Source organism: Onychostruthus taczanowskii, unplaced genomic scaffold, assembly GCF_017590055.1.
Source record: "Onychostruthus taczanowskii isolate IOZ18803 unplaced genomic scaffold, ASM1759005v1 scaffold21, whole genome shotgun sequence".
NCBI lineage: Eukaryota > Metazoa > Chordata > Aves > Passeriformes > Passeridae > Onychostruthus > Onychostruthus taczanowskii.
The window spans coordinates 5,690,562-5,707,459 of NW_024499351.1; the positions used below are offsets into that span (position 1 = coordinate 5,690,562).

Genomic DNA, 16,898 nt, shown 5'->3' on the forward strand with positions numbered 1-16,898 from the left:
CCTTACCAAGGTACAAACCTGTAACAGGACTGTGAGGTTTTCCAATAACATGGCCAATGCACTCATTCATCAGAGCTTGTAAACTCTAGGAAAGACAAACACAAAAAGTTGTTATGTTTTGTTACAAGAAGGTTGATGGTCATATGACAAAGCTCACAGAAAAAAAAATTAAATTGTTCAAGTGTGTAATCTGTCAGATAAGCACCCCTATATTCTACCTATTATATTAAACTTCTGGATCCACATTAGCATTTTGACTTAACTGATTTTTTTAAAGCTAGAAGTCTTAGCTTTGTCTTGCCTTTTGTCCATGTCAAAATTACATAACTGTAAGAACTGAACAGTGGCATATCAGAAAGAACATTTCAAAATATAAAGGTATTGGAACTTAACATTCATTGTTAATATAATTAAAATCACATTTCCTGGAAAAACTGTAACAACCTTCTCTGTTCTCACCTTCCAAATCCCAAGAAAAAAACCAAAAAAACTGAGTGAGAATATGATGGCCTGAATCTCAAGATGAAATTCTGTTAAAACAAAAAATATTAAGCCCTGCATATTAAAAGAAATACACTTTCCTTATCTACCCATGAAGCTATTAAAACTTTCATGAAAGGGATTTTAGAAGTTAAAATCACTGCACTGGGCCTCAGACAATCTGAGCCAAATTATTAAATGTACTATTCAATAGGTATGTAATCCTGGACAAGTGGTTAAATCTTCCTCTGTTTCAATTTAGTCGTCAGAACACCAGGAACATAATGCATCTTCACAAAGTAGTAAAATTATTATTATTATAAAATTATTTATTATTATAAAATTCTTTGGTAAAGCTGCTATGAAGGTCACTTCTATTTGCCAGTCACTCACTGTAGCCAAAATTTCTTCCAGAAATTTAAAAACTTAGTGAAGAGCAGGAACTCCAAGCACTAAGAAAAAACAGGACTAATAAAAAACAGAATTATAAAACTCAAGAAGCATTGAGCTTGAGACTGGCATATTTTATCAACGCAGACTGAGCCAGAATTTCATCTTGATATGTAGAGCTCTAAATACAGACCATCATTCTTCCATGACTTGATGTAGTATCTGAGAGATCAGGATTGACATTGCCATTTCTAGGTAAAATACTGTGACCTGTGCTATACAGATTAATCAAAGTGGCTTCAAGTGATGATCTCCAAAACTAAAATCCAGTTTAAGAAAGAAAAAAGTTCAAAAATGTAGCTAAGGTTTTGGGCTCCCACCTTTTTTTCCCCCTTACTTGCTCGAAGTCTGTTTCAGAAACTGCATCAAAGCAGAAGAATTTAAGGGGCTACCTCCTAAAGCTAAAGTACCAGTTTATTCCAAATAACAGCTTAACTTTGTCATTAAGGCAGACAACCCTTTCCCAGCAACACAAACTAACAGGACTAACACATAATTTACTAGAGAACTCCTGATAAAAATACATGTGAAAAAAGTCTAAACCATGTATTTTGTGGATTGTGCAAGATTAATGTGGTTGGCATTTCATAACACATCTTGAAATACGTAAAAATCAGGAGGTGCTAACACTCACATTCTGCTATTTTGTGGCAACTGTGCTTTCACTTCTCTGTAGTATTGTACCAAGATGAGAAATAAAGTCTCAGAACAGGAAAAGGAGGAAAGCAGAGTAGACAAAAAGCCAGCTCTAGTCTACTGGAGGTTTTTTTCATAATAAAAACAGAAGTAAGATGTTCTAAAGTCTGTTTCATGTTGGAACTACTTGAAAATTAAAAAAGCTCAGAAGCTTAAATTTAGAAATTGATAATTTACAACTATAAATCTCCGTAGAAAGCTGCTGTCAACTTTTCAAGACACCAGGGAGATGGCCTCCCAAGGCAGTACCAGCAACTTGTCAGCAAACTGAAACCATTACTGGCAATGGTAACAAATCTCCTCTTTTCAGAATCTAACAGACTAGATAGCAGCATCAACAGTGATATACAACAGCAATTGTTTCAGAACTGCATCTGGATTCAGATATTGTTTTATAAAAAGTATCCATGCAAAACATATACTGATAGCTTCACAAGCATTTACAAATAAACACCAGTAGAAAAACTTATCCATACCAAGAAGTCATCTTCTGGGAGAGCTGAAATAAATGCTGGCTCAATGGCTTGAAGAAAATCAAAACCTTGAGTTGCCCATCTATGTAAAAGAAAAAGAAAAGACAGAAAATGAAATGGTCTTTGGCTAAAGCCATCATAAAGAGTTTCAATTATATCCAAGAACGGTAAATAATAGTTCATTATTTTTCCTCTGCAAAATATGATTAAATCCTAATTTAAAAACAGACTAATATATAAAATGTAAAAATGTTACGTTTTATCCAGTTATATTCAGACAAAGACTGATTTTAGCAGGGACACTGCTAAATAAGGTGAGCAGGTCATGCTATGTATCTACACCCATATACAAGCCATCTTCCAAACAGTATCATCAACTCAACCATCATTTGTTTCAGAGCAACAAGCCAAACCACTGCAATCCCTGCCTGAGGTCTCCTTTCTGATACAAGACTAAAAGGATACTAAAGATTTCATGACTGTCTGATTAGTAAGGACATCAGTGGTTTCATGGCCTAGACTGGCAAATTAAAGTAAGTGACTTGGGTGGACTAAGTTGTGTCTTCAGCCACCTGCTGTCCCCCACTGCCTCCCTCTTTGACCTACCTGAACTAGCAGCTGCAACCTAGAAAATACAGACAGAATCACAGGATATCCTGAGTTGGAAGAGGCACACACGGATCACCAGAACTGTACTTCTGACTCCACAAAGGGCAATACAGAAGTTAAGAGCACAGTCCAAATGGTCCTTGAACACTAGCAGGCATGGGGCCATGACCATTTCTCTGAGGAGCTTTTCCAAGTGCTTGACCACCTCTCAGTGAAGAACTTTTTCCTAACACCCAATCCAAAACTCTCCAAATGCAGATTTTAAGGCACTTTTAAGCTATTTTCTCTTGTACAGTCACCAGAGAGAAGACATGAAGAAGCTGCTGATAGCAAGTCATTTTCCTCTTCCCTTAGCTGAGCAAACCTAGTATCCTTAATTACTCCTCGTTACATCTTGTTCTTTAGTCCTTTCACCATCTTCACTGCCCTTCCTGTTGCAATATTTTTATGTCCTTCTTAGATTATGGAGCCCAAAAGTGTACAGAGTACCCGAGGTGAGGCTGCATCAATGCTAAACACAGTGGCACAATCACTCCATCCAGCTGATTAGATCTGTTGTGCCTAAGGCACCCCAGGATATAGCTGGCCCTTTTCACCACCTGCGCACATCGCTGACTCAAAACTTAAAATCAACAAGAACCCCAAGGTCCCTTTCTGAATGGCTGCACTCCAGTCTCTTGGCCTCTGATCTATATGGATACTCAGAGTTACAGCACCCCGGGTGCAAAATCTGGCACTTTCCCTTGTTAAATTTCGTAAGGTTGGTTATTGACCAGCCCTCATAATCTATCGAGTTCTCTCTGCACGATCTCTGTGCCCTTGAGGGAATTAATGTCTTCTCCTAATTTAGTATGGCAAACTTATTTAGTATGTACACAACTCCTGTATCCAGGTCACTGATAAAAACATTGAAAAAAACTGGCCCCAAAATTGAGCCCCGAGGAACACCCTAGTGACTGGCGGCCAGCCAGACATCACTTCATTAATTCCTATTTTTTGAGCCCAACCCTCCAGCTCTACCAAAAACTACAACGGCAGCAACAAGTTGGCTGTTACCTGGGTCGAGTGCCTCGGCCACTCTCACATTTTGTTAGCACATAATTCATCCATTTTCTGGCAAAGTTGATATATTTGTCTCCAATTTTCTGCCTGAATTCTCCAGACATCAGACGAACAACTTCTTTATGATACTGTAAGAAACTAAAGATTACTTTTCACATATTAATAAACAGAACAATACCTACTGGAGTATTTGCAAGCTAACAAAACTCTACAGTATGGTAACAGTCACATCCTATTCTTAGACAAAATTATTTTATGCAAGCAGTTGCCTACTTATAGACAAAAAATTAATCAAGAAAAAAAAGTATGACACAAAATATGATACACTGAGAGGCAGTACTGAGCCATACTGCATTTTTCTGTGTGCATCAGGCACGTGTTGATGTTTAACAGTGTACACAGCATTGAAGAAACATCCTACATAAACACTTGATTCTGTAACCAGAGATTGAACTGCAAAGTAGTGTTTATTTTTAGTTATATTGCAGTAACATTAGGGGATAAAAAAGTTATCTATGTGCATTTAAAAAATCAAACAAATACCAGCTATTTCTTACAAGACTATCCTAGAAGTACATTAGGATATGACTCAATCTTTAAAAAATTTTACAAAGCCCAGAGGAATCAAATAGCAAAACAGTTAAAACATCTGAACACAACATTTTGAATGCCTGCACTCCAATGCAAGCACTCAAAAGCTTCTACTGCATCAAAGAACCACCACAAACTCTGAAGGAATGTCTCATGTTACAGTATTATGCTATTCTAGGCTGAAAAATGGTGAGAAGGTAAGTTAAACCAAAGGGTGGTGGAGTGACCATCCTTGGAAATATCATAAAAATGAGTAAATATGGCCCTTTGTGATATGGTTTAGTGAGCATGGTGGCACTCAATTGAAGGTTGGACTTGATATTGCAGGTCTTTTCTAACCTTAATGATTCTGATATTATCTAAAATGCTGCCAAGCAGCAGAGCTTACAAGACCATATCTGAAATCATCAAGTTCTTAAAAGCTTTTCAGATTTCCAGGCATTGCTAATTTAACAGATTTATCAGATTCATCTCTTGTTTTTCAATTATTCTCAAGTAAAATTTCTGAGGCAACACATTTTTTATGATGTTCTGCTAAAACTGGGAAGTCACAGTTCACTAGAAATTACCAAATGCGAGGCCCATCTACATGAAGGACTGCAAGGAGGATCCAGAAAACAACAGACCTGTCATTCTGAAGGCTACAGAGCTACAGGACAACCAGGAGATAAGGCCCAGCCAGCATGGGTTTGTGAAAAGCAGGTCCTACTTGACTGACCTGATCTCATTATATGAGGAGAGCCACTTAGTGGATCAGGGAAAGGTTGTGGATGTCATCTACCTATATTTCAGTAAAGTTTTTGACATTGTTTTCCACAGTATTCTTCTGCAGAAGCTGGCTGTTCATGATCTGGACAGAGGTTCACTGTTTGCTGTGTAAAAACCCGGCAGGATGGCCAGGCCTAAAGAGTGGTGCTACACCCTGTTGGCAGCCAGCCACTACTGGGGTTGCCCAGGACTCAGTTTTGGGGCCAGTCCTGTTTTATGTCCTTATCAATGATCTGGACCAGGGGATCAAGGACACTCTCAGTCAATTCACAGGTGACACCAAATTGAGTGGGAGTGCTAATCTGCTGGAGGGCAGGAAGGCCCTGCAGAGGGATCTGGACAGGCTGGATTGCTGGACCAAAGCCAATGGTGTGAGGTTCAACATGGCCAAATGCCAGGTGATGCACTTGGGTCACAACAATCCCAAGTAGCACTACAAGCTGTGGGAAGAGTGACTGTAAAGTTGCCTGGGGTAAAAAGACTTGAGAGTGCTGGCTGACAACCGGCTGGACATGATCCAGTGTGTGCCCAGGGGGCCAAGAAGGCCAGTAGCACACTGGCTTCTATCAGCAACAGCGTGGCCAGCAGGACTGGGGCAGTAATGGTACTGGGCACTGCTGAGGTTACACCTCAAATATTTTGTTAGGCCCCTCACTACAAGAAAGACGTTGAGGTGCTGGAGCAAGTCCAGGGAAGCTCAACAAAGCTGGTGCTCGAGTCTTGTGAGGAGTGGCTCACAAGTGGCCCAGGCTGGGGTTGTTTAGCCTGGAGAAAAGGAGGCTCAGGGGAACCTTATTGTTTTCTACAACTATCTGAAAGGAGGTTATAGTGAGGTGGGTGTCAGTCTCTTCTCCCAAGTAAAAAGTGTTATGACAAGAGAAAACAGCCTTAAATTGAGCCAGGGAGGTTAGATTGGCTATTGGGAACACTTTCTTCACTGGTAGAGTGGTGAGGCATTAGAAGTGGTCAGGCCACAGGAAGTGGTTGAGTCTCCATCCCTAGAGTTATTTAAAAGATGTGTAGACGTAGACATCGTTCAGTTGTGGACTTGATGGTTAACAGTCAACAGAATTAACAGTTGGAATTGATTATGCTAAAGGTCTTTTCCAACCTAAATAATTCAATAGTTCTATAAATTCTTTGTATTTCCACAGTTATTAGTTACCTTATTTGCACCAATGCAAAACCAGAAATTTCAATTGGTTTTTGTTTCCTTACCTCAAACCCAAAATTATAACCCTGAATCATGGCTTCCCGGTAGTATTGCTGCAAAGTGGCAGATTCAGATTCATCAACTTCAGCATCAAACTCAGATGTGAACATGTGATCAACTCTATCAATGGCACTGCTTATCTTATTGCATAGCTGTAATGCATCATTCTGAGTAACAACAAAAAGGGATGGGGGGGGCAGCAAAATATTACTTAGTCTTGTCAATTGCAGAATATAAGGCAAACATGAATCTAACCATTACAATATTTTAAATTAAAAGGTACTATAATGCAAAAAAAATTCATTCAGTCTTGAAAAAACAAACATTTTCCAGCAGCTGCATGAAGCAAGTCCTGTAATTAACTAAAGTAATATAATAAAGTTTGCTTGCATGTGATTAACTTTAAAAACAAAGCAAAAGGGTGAGCAGGGAAACAACAAAAAAACCCACAAAACAAACAAAAACATCCAACCAAAACCAGACAGACAAGAAAGGAGAAAATGAGTTCTACTATCTATAGCGTGATCAAGCCTTTGGTTCTATTTTCACCTTGGTATCTGGACACAGCCTCTATTGAATGCAGGGACTTGATACTGCCACTTAAAGCCCAAGAAACAAACAAATAAACAAACCGAAACCATCAAAGAAAACACTCATCAAACAAAAGCAAAACAAACAAACAAAAAACCCACACCACACACACAAAACAAGCAAAGAACCCACACCAAATCCAAGAGAAAAACACAGAGACTATTCACTTTTGCATTTTCAAATATAGGAAGAAAAGTTGTTTGTTGCAGATCATTGATTTTGATAGAACTTGGCTTTAGAAAATCACACTTTCTTTGAATTCAATATTGCTGCCACTCTGTTGCTATGGTATTTCATCTGCATTATGGACTTGTTTCCCAGTTACCCAATGCAGAAATTATTACACCAATATAGCTCAAAAACACACTCACAAGTCATTTGCAAAAACAGAGTGGAAACTGTACTGAAAGTAAAATCCACAGAGGACTATCACATAACTTACAATTGCAGAATAAGCCATGAGCTTTGCAATCAAATCTTCTTCCACTTTTTTACTTATCAGCACCATCAGTTTTGATAAATAAACTCCAAATGTGCTTACCTTTAGCTGCTGTAGAGCTTTGGCAATGATTGGTTGGCTAGATGTCTGTTCCTGGTGCAGAGATATGAGCCCTTCAATAGACTGCTGGAAAGCTTTTCTCTGACTCACAAGGTGGGCAGACTGAATGACTACAAGGAGGAGGTTATCAACCTAGAATACAAGACACCACTACTTCTTGTAAAGAAAATCTTCTCTGTAAAAATATATCCATTATCACTAGTTTCCAATCAGTTATTTTTTAAATTCTAATATATGAAAGACCTCTAGTCACTACTCATTGAAATCTAAATTTACACAGAAAAGCTTGATGCTGGCAATTAAAACTCTCATCTAGTGGGCAGAGTTCCATTCTAAATACCACAGCAAGATTTCATGGGGACTATGTTCCTGTTTACTTCAGGAAAATATGAGAAACACTGCATTAAATTATCTTCAGATTAGCTCACCACAAAAAAAAAAAAAAAAAAAAAAAAAAAAAGGCAACAGCTAAGCAAAAATAATTATATTTTCTTAAAGCAGATGGAAATAACGACCACCACATAAACGAAGAGGTTTTATCCAAGAACCATGGCATACTTCAGGACAAAAGCCCACTATTAAATAGGGAAAGACAAGGATTTAACATGCCATATTTGCTCAAAATTTGAAAATTATCAATATATTATATGTTTTGGAAATCAGAGCTCTGATATTGCACAAGTCTATAAAAGCATACAGCCACGGATGGTGCTGCCATACTAAGCTCTGCTGATTTCAAACTACAGACAATGCACCTGCAACAAGTTACTCACAAAACAAGACCTACTTCATCCTGATTTTCAGTATCTCCTCCCCAAAGAATAATTTCATGCTCAAAACTCTTTAAGCATTGATGAGATTCTTTCACTTGATGAGTATTTAAGTAACACCTTATATTTTCTGTATTTTGCAATCAAAATGCATTTTTTTTAAGACAGAATCTTTCTGAAAGACTTTTTATTTCCTAATCTTTCAATCCTGGATGTAAAAAAACCTAGTAAGTGTTACAGACATCCAAACACTCACACACATAGTGTTTTATGTACACTTACATATGGAAGAAACCATTTGCAAACCAATTTTCATCTACTGCTATTTTCATTTTCTGAATTAAATAATTACTTTGACAGAAGTTTGAAGAACTTCTAAGCACTTAGTCAAAGGCTGGTTTTTTATTGGTGTATTGGAACAACAGGCATACAAGAAACAACATGCTTGCAAGTTAAAAGCAGCAGTATGTAGAGGAGTGACTTTTTCAACTGCCTGTAATTGCTAGAACTCTCTGAATGCCAAAGGTCAGGCACAGTGACATGGAAAGTCACTCTCTTTGTGGGCAGTACAGCCCATTTATGGTAGGGATCCAAGAAACTGCATGACATACCAAAAGGAAAATTCATATAGCTTAACATCAAGGATATGAGAACATGAGGGGCAGGGAGCTGGCTCAGCTGTCAGAGTGCAGCAGAACTGCTGGCAGGGAAACTCTGTTGGCTTGGGAAGAAGGAAAGTATGACTGGAAACACTTCGTCCTGCAGAACTGTTGAGCATCCAGTAACTTCCAGAGAAATTTAACATTAAATGTCACAATTCATCCAAGATCAAGAGCAACTGGTTTCATGCCTCAGTGTGTGGAAAGCACACAACCATCACATGTTCTTGGAGACTGATGATTTCTTAATGTTCTGTTTTCAAGTCTTATCCACACTTCTGAACATTCAACTAGACATTAAAAGTATCTCTATTTTTTTTATACTATTGCACAACTCTGAAAAAGGCACATTTGTAGAGACTGATCCTGCCAGGAAATGCTACAATCCATTTAATATTTGCATTTAACACAACAAAGGATCAAACTTATTCCTGAATTTAACGTTTTATTACCTATAAAAGGACACATGCTTCACTTGAATCACTCCAGCTAATCTGATAGAATAAGCATCCATGGAAGTGTAGAGGTAACAAACAGCGGGGCAATGAGACCGCACCCACCTGCATGGTGCGCAGCGTATCAGCCGTTTCTACCTGTGGCACCACTTTGACCGGCTGACCCTCCCACGCGCTCCAGGTGTCATCTGATTCATGGTCTTTGTCACTGTGTTTGGTCATCAGCAAGTAGGCCTCATATGTAAGCTCATCTGAGTCCTTGGAGCAATCCTTCCCGGCAGCCGCATTGAGGAGCTGCAGAATCACGGCCTTTTCCCCCGCAATACTGCCTGGTACAAATACTTGTAAACTCTCGAGTCCGGGAACTTGTACCTGCAGAAAATAATACCCTGAATGAGTGAATCTCATTGTCTTTAAGGCAAATAAAAAAATAAAATAGGTACTATCGTTTAAGCAACAGAAAGGATCTCCATCCTAAAGGGCTGTATGATACCTTCAGCTATTTTTGCATTGAAAGTCAAAATGCATTATAAATTATTTCTTTAGAAATCCACTGGATCACCATTTTCAGTGACTTCTTTCTGTGTACTTCAAGTTAATCCTCTACATATCCTTCTAAAGGAGTTTTCTTACAAAAGAAGTCCAGTTTCACATATATACTATGTATGTAGGCATACATGAGTATATAATATATATACACATATTTTAAAAAGTAAATTAGTCAACAAAGAGTGGAATATTAAAGGAAAAATTCCTTCAGAATTCATACATTTCTCAATGACTACAAAAGACAACGAGTAAACAAAAATCTGTCTAAAAAAATATCAATTATTCTTCTACTTTCATAAAAGCCAGAGTAAGTTCAGTTAGAGCATTCTCTTTTAATAAAATACTACTGCTACTACTTAAAAACTACTTCCAGTTATATCTGTCACACGGGTAGCAATACTTCAACCAAGTCAGGCCAGCATCTTGACTTGACATGAAGTAACTGACTCACAGTGGAGTTCAAGTCTGTCTTTCAGAGTGTGATGCTATCAAGCTAAGACAAAACACTGCAGTCAGCACTTCTACCATTAGGCAGACATATTTTATAACTAGAAGGACTATAATCTGTAGCCAACGCAAAATACTAGATGGTTGTTACTTAAAGCTAAACTAGATTCCCAAAACTAACGAGCATCTGCCTGAAAAGGCTGTTAAAAATTTAAGCTCCTTACATTGTATTAGAGGTCCAGTATATAAAGTGTTCATTATCAAAATGTGTGTTATTTAACCCATGTATAACAGACGTATCAAACTCAAGACACAATTTTTTCTTCCAGAAATGTATGTCAGAAAAAGATACAGTCTTTAAAAGGTCTGCTAAAACTAATATGGTGTCTTGAAGCAGCCAAGACTACATGCTTGGGGAACAATATTTTTTTAAAATAAATATATACTGATTTCCCTGGCTATTTTCCAACTCAAACAATTCACAGATGAGGACCCTGCTGAGCCAGTTGTTTTATCCATGTATTTACAATCCTTTATGAACTTCTCTCCTATGAATTGTTTGTGTCCCCTCAAACAAATGTCTGTATTTAGCAAGCATTTACATAAATCTAACAATAATTACGTCATGAAAAAGTTAGTTATCTAACTTTTAGATGCTAGCTAGCTAAAAGTTAGCATTATATCCCAACTGTGAAATATATTAATATATTTAATACATTAATATATTAAAATTCTTAATTAACATATTAATATATTATTATATATTAAATATATTTAGTATATATTTAATATATTAAAATATTAAAATATTAATTAATAATTAAATGCATGGAAGGACAAAATAGAACAGCAAATCCAAATAAATTTGAACTGTTAAAGCAAACAACTATAAAAAAGACTTGTTGACCTAGGAATTTTTAAGGAATTTTGCAAAACCGCAAATGTGGGACTTTACATTGCAGTAAACAAAGAGCACCAAGAGCTTAACTTACTTTTGCTGTGTAACAGTTTTCTAGCAACAGTAACTCTGGCACAGAACACAGTCCCTGCATTTCTCACGTCCTTAGTACTCTATAGAAAGCTTGCTAAAGCGGACCTCCACCATAATAGTGTTGCTTTATAAAAGCAAAACACAGATCTATACTCAAATATGTATACATTCCCCTCATAGATTTGCAAGCATTTTTTCATAGCACTCACTACTAAACATTATTAAACAGAAGGGTTTATCCTCAGTCACAAAGAGAATCTTTGGAAAAAAAGGAATTAAGGCACTGATTTCCCAAAACACAGACTAGCATTCTCACTCATACAAGCACCAGTACAGAATTTGACTACCACAATTCAATATTAAATACACAACACTTTAAATGTTGAAATATACATGTCCCCTTAAAACACTAAAGCATGTCAATATTTGACATTTTGCTTAGAATACTCAGTGCACTTTCATGCCTCTAAACTTTATTACCTATGTGAATTTACCTTCACATACTCTTTTGTTTTCAGAGCATTCAGAAGATCTCGCACAGGGGCTGACAATGCAAATTCTGCTGCTATTTCAAGGTCCTACAAATAATGACAAAACAAAGGAATATGCTTTCAGACTAAATTTCTTTAAAGCATATAAATAAGAGGAGACTCTAGTAACTTACCTTCCTCAGCATTTTAGCAAAACCAAGAGCTTTGGAGGCCCTTTCTCTAGCTTCATGGAACAGCTCTTTCAGTGCTCTGCTGGTCTCTATAACAGACCTCCTGAAACATTGGTAGAAATTAAATTACAATGTTTTAATACATCATATTACAGTTACACAGCCATTAGAAAATAATTATTTACATATATTACTAAGAAGAACATAAATATTTTCAAGCAGCTGACAAATAAATTCAACTTGCATAAGCACATTTTTGGTAAGAATATAAAAATCTAATTCAAATATCATTACATAAAAACCTCTCATAGCCTGAACTAAAGAGAAGGTTACTAGGCTTCAAAAAAAAACAAAATGATGATTCATTACTACTGTAGACAGAAATAGAGTGATACAGTCTGTGAAGACTTGCATTTACTGAGTTTGCATTCTAAAGAATAAAATACATTATGCATCTGTCAGAGGCAGAGAAACACATAAAAGTGTTTTCTTATTATTAAGCCAAAAGGCTTAGTACCTGATCTCATCTGATGCAATACTGTCATCAGCACTGGCCCAAAATTCATCACAGCTGTCTTGTAGTCCAGAATCTAAAAATATTCCTGTAGATTTCAGCAGCATTCCTGCAATATCACTGTAGCAACAGAAATGGTGGAATTTCAGAGTCTTATTGAGGTAGCACAGCATCTTCTTCCTTCTTAGTGCAAGAGAGCTGTTTCCAAGTGCATGTACAGAAACAAGCAGCATCTTGGGGCCCACAGAAGCCACCTGCAGCAACAGCATCCTACACCTACAGCCACTGCAATAATCCATACATTCACAAAGACTAACAGCTGCTTAATGACATCTCCAGAAGTCCCATCTGGGAACCCCACACAACTGCTGCTTTGGATACCCCTCTGGTATGAAACAAAACCATAAGCAAAGGAATTAAATAAAACCTACCAAAATAGCTTTCCAGCTTGAGCTTCACCTCCTCTTATATAAGGAGTTATTTCTTTGGTGAAGTTCCATTCTTCCTCTAACAGATTTTTTAAACTATGAGACGCTTGAGGTAACTGCTGCAGCATTTGGATCCAGCTTCGCATATAATCAAAGTAAACCTGAACAAGGAAACAGATAATTTAAAAAGAAATTGTTACACAAGGTGTTAAGGACTAGAGCTTCACAAATCAACAGACTAACTCAGTATTATACAATTTTTAGAAGGTATTTCTACAATAATTTTCATTTGCTCCAACTGAAAATGAGCTCCATGTTTTCACACAAAAGGAGCAATTTATGGCTCAGCAAGCATTACATTCTATGCCTCCACAATACCTTCCTGAAAATATTGACCACCTTGCTTGCTGTGCTGCTATTTACCATGGTATTAGTGAATACCCACAGTAGCCAGAGTTTTTAAAGCCTGAACTGTTGAAAAACAGTCTCTAAATGTTTTACTAACTGGATTATGTCAAAAGGTTTTATCTGAATACATCATCCTGGATAGGGATAAGTGCTGTGAAAAGGTATCTGAGGTTCTACATTATACTTGGTGCTCCTTTATATCAAGTCCTATCTCTCACCTTTATTTAATTACTATTGTTTTAAACCAATATAAAAAATCCAGGTAAATTCAATTTTTTTTAACCATCTGCCCTTCAGGATTATATTGAATGCATAAAATTACCTTTTGCTTCAGCTCAATAATCTGTAACATTCCTCCTCAAAAATGGTTAAGATACTTTCTATTGGTTTCAGGTATTTTCAGACTACACTGTAAAAATGCCAAGATCGTAGAATCATGGAATATTTTGGGTTGAAAGGGACCTTAGGGATCATCCAGTTCCAACCCCTATCTTTCAGAGGCCAAGTGTTTTTCTTAAAAAAGGTTGCTTTAACTAATTGCAACAGTGAATACACATTAAAAGTAAGGTATCAATTATGTATTACTGCAATGCCAATACAGTGAAAGGTAATGTTAGTCAAAAAGTCATATTTTATTCAATATTAAATTAAAAGGTTATTAAAAGTTTAGTTCAAACTTAGGGAATTTACAGTTCTATATATGAACCATTTTTGGTAAATACAGGCAGTTTACAAGTATATTCTACCACAGAACAAAACCCAGTATTGCTAAAACAGCACTGGCTTCTGTGTTACTTTTACAAGTCCATTAAAACAGTAAAATTGTACCAAAGTAGGGAAAAAAAAAAAAGGCAACCATCCCTAAAAGGGATAACAGATTTCTATTAGCAGTATTCAGATCAATACACCTACATGAACGCTGCTTTTTGAAGCTTACCATTAACATTTTATGCAAATCCTCTTCAAAAGAATCAATGTTGCAATCAACCTTTTGTAAGTCATCTAACACTTCCCGCAACATGAACTGGTAATATTGCTTCATTAAGAGTCCACCCTTCAGAACTTCTTTACACTCTCTCACTAGCTGCAAGAGAAAAAGCCCAAAACTGCCATCAGTCAAAACATTATTCTTAAATTCACCACTTGCCAGCCCAGTTTGTCTAAATGTGTTAGTTTGCCACTAAATAAATTCTAGAGCTTTCTGAAACAAATAGAGTTGCTCTACACATTGCAGGAAAGATGTCACTAGTTTTCCAGGATTATTGCAATCCCATTATTTGCCACATCATTGTAAATGAAGCCAAAAACTGCCATCAGACAAAACATTACTCTTAAATTCACCACTTGTCAGCCCAGTTTGTCTAAATATGTTAGTTTGCCACTAAATAACTTCTAGAGCTTTCTGAAACAAATACATTGCTCTACACATTGCAGGAAAGACGTCGCTAGTTTTCCAGGATTATTGCAATCCCATTATTTGCCACATCAATGTAAATAGAGATGGAGGCAGATGTTTCAGACTTACTCCCTGCACAATGCCACAGCAAGCAGCTTACTGGTTAATTAGTTTGGAAACGGAAAAAGGGCTCACAGTCACAAAATCACCACTTTCAATGGAAGCAAGTCAGGCAAAATACACAATGTGTTTAACACATGTAGAGAAATGTTTTACTATGATGAATTCACTTTCGATCTCCTGGGCAGGTGCCCTCAATTCCAAAATCCGTATCAGACTGAAAACAGTTAGTGTTTTTTTGTTGCTTCCCTCAGCAAAGCTAACATGAGGAAAGCTCTCTTTTCAACTGCAAAGAGGCTGCCTTTGGAAGAGCTGTTACATTTCCCTGAAAGCTTAGTCTTTATCTACTTCAAGAGACATGCACAGCCACAGGTACAAGAGTCCACAAGGAGCAAGGATCATTTCAAACCTACACTGACATGTTAATGCCTTTCTTTCAGAAGCCTTCAAGTGCTAAGTGTGTATTCTGAGATCATCATCCCATTGTCAATCCCTGATTTTTTTTCTGACGGTTAGAAGGAATGGAATTGCTAGCTGATTAATATGCTTTTTTAAATCTTCTATACTGGATCTCCTGGCAAAGTAATATATCATCATAGTGGACTCAATGTATGAGGAATTCTAATGGCACAAAAGCAGAAAACATACAAGAATGTTGTTAGTATGACAAGAGCCTTTGGAATCCTTTACAGGCCAGAACACCATTGTATTGCGCTCCTTGATGTGCAGAGGAAACAAGGACAATAGTCTCAATTGAACAGTTTAAAATTTACCAAACTAGGTGAAAAGGGGTAGAAAAAGGTAATTTTTTTATAATGTGGAAATCCAAATGGACATTTTTATATCCCTAACATGTCACATATTTCAAAATTAATATCCTTCTTCACTCAATCACAAGCAGTGTACTTTCTGTTAACCTATGGGGTTATTTTTTCCCTTCTATGCACATCCATTCCAAAATAAAAAAAATTGAGTTTATTTAAAAAATACTCTTCTACAGGGGTATGCTATTGAGTAACAGAATACAGGATTTACAGAAAACTAGTAGAGCTAATCTTAGTGTCAACTTCTGAAACTGAAATTCACAAGGCAGTGGCCAAACAAAATTTTGGTGTACAATGAGCATATGAAAGAATACACAGGTTAAATTGAAAATATTATCACTATTATTGCTTTGATGGGTTACTTTTTGTTTAGGTAGTTTATACAATAAGTTATTTTCTCAAAGCAGGTGGGGCAAGACAATACCAAATTTGACAACCAAACAGAAGTAACAGAAACAGATGCACATACACACATCCACCTCTCAACACGAATGCTGAATTTGAGAGCCATCTTGAACTTCAGTAACTTTAGTATCATCTTGAACTGTAGTACCCGAACATCTTGTTCACGTACTAAACTGCCATTAAAAGAGAACAGCTCTCTCCAATAACATAGGATTATCAGGGTTACAAAAGCTAGTACTGAAAGTGAAACATGGACAAAAAGGAGGAAGGCAGCAAGAAAGGAGAGGAGAAAAGGCACATTGTAAAAGGCATATAATCTGTGTTAGCTTTCTTTTTGTGTATATACTTTTTATTGAAAATCATAATAATTTTTTAATACAATTGACTTGCTAGTAATACAAAAATCTAACATCACCCTGAAAAAGTTGAGTAACAAGACCACCATACTTGATAAATTCACACAGTACTGCTACATATTTCAAATGGTACCAAAAAGCAAGAGACACAAAGGTCTCAGTGCCTCAAATAAGATTCACTTAGGTCATTCACTACAAAAAAACAGACTCTGCTGTGGTACTTGCACACAAAGAACAATCAAGATGGTAAGACCACCTTACAGAAGGAAATGAAGCAGTGCACTTCCAGAATGCTGTGCTGCAGCACCAGCTCTCCTTCCTGGATTTACAAAAAACTAGTAGAGTTAATCTTAGTGTCAACTTTTGAAACTGAAATTCACAAGGCAGTGGCCAAACAAAATTTTGGTGTACAATGAGCATATG

General features: G+C 36.9%; 1 protein-coding gene across 6 annotated transcripts in view; it reads right to left on the reverse strand.

Moving 5' to 3' along the window:
• MAP3K4 (mitogen-activated protein kinase kinase kinase 4) overlaps positions 1-16,898 on the reverse strand; it is a 67,877-nt gene that overhangs the window by 23,365 nt on the left and 27,614 nt on the right. For 5 of the 6 annotated variants that reach the window (XM_041404193.1, XM_041404196.1, XM_041404195.1 and 2 more), the window contains exons 5-15: positions 14,312-14,458; positions 12,970-13,127; positions 12,542-12,658; positions 12,028-12,127; positions 11,858-11,941; positions 9,482-9,748; positions 7,475-7,624; positions 6,348-6,509; positions 3,765-3,898; positions 2,103-2,181; positions 7-85 (exon numbers count right to left, since the gene is read on the reverse strand). In XM_041404193.1, coding sequence (XP_041260127.1) covers positions 7-85; positions 2,103-2,181; positions 3,765-3,898; positions 6,348-6,509; positions 7,475-7,624; positions 9,482-9,748; positions 11,858-11,941; positions 12,028-12,127; positions 12,542-12,658; positions 12,970-13,127; positions 14,312-14,458 — 1,477 coding nt within the window. The remainder of the gene's footprint in view (positions 1-6; positions 86-2,102; positions 2,182-3,764; positions 3,899-6,347; positions 6,510-7,474; positions 7,625-9,481; positions 9,749-11,857; positions 11,942-12,027; positions 12,128-12,541; positions 12,659-12,969; positions 13,128-14,311; positions 14,459-16,898) is intronic. The other variant, XM_041404194.1, reaches the window with a different exon arrangement.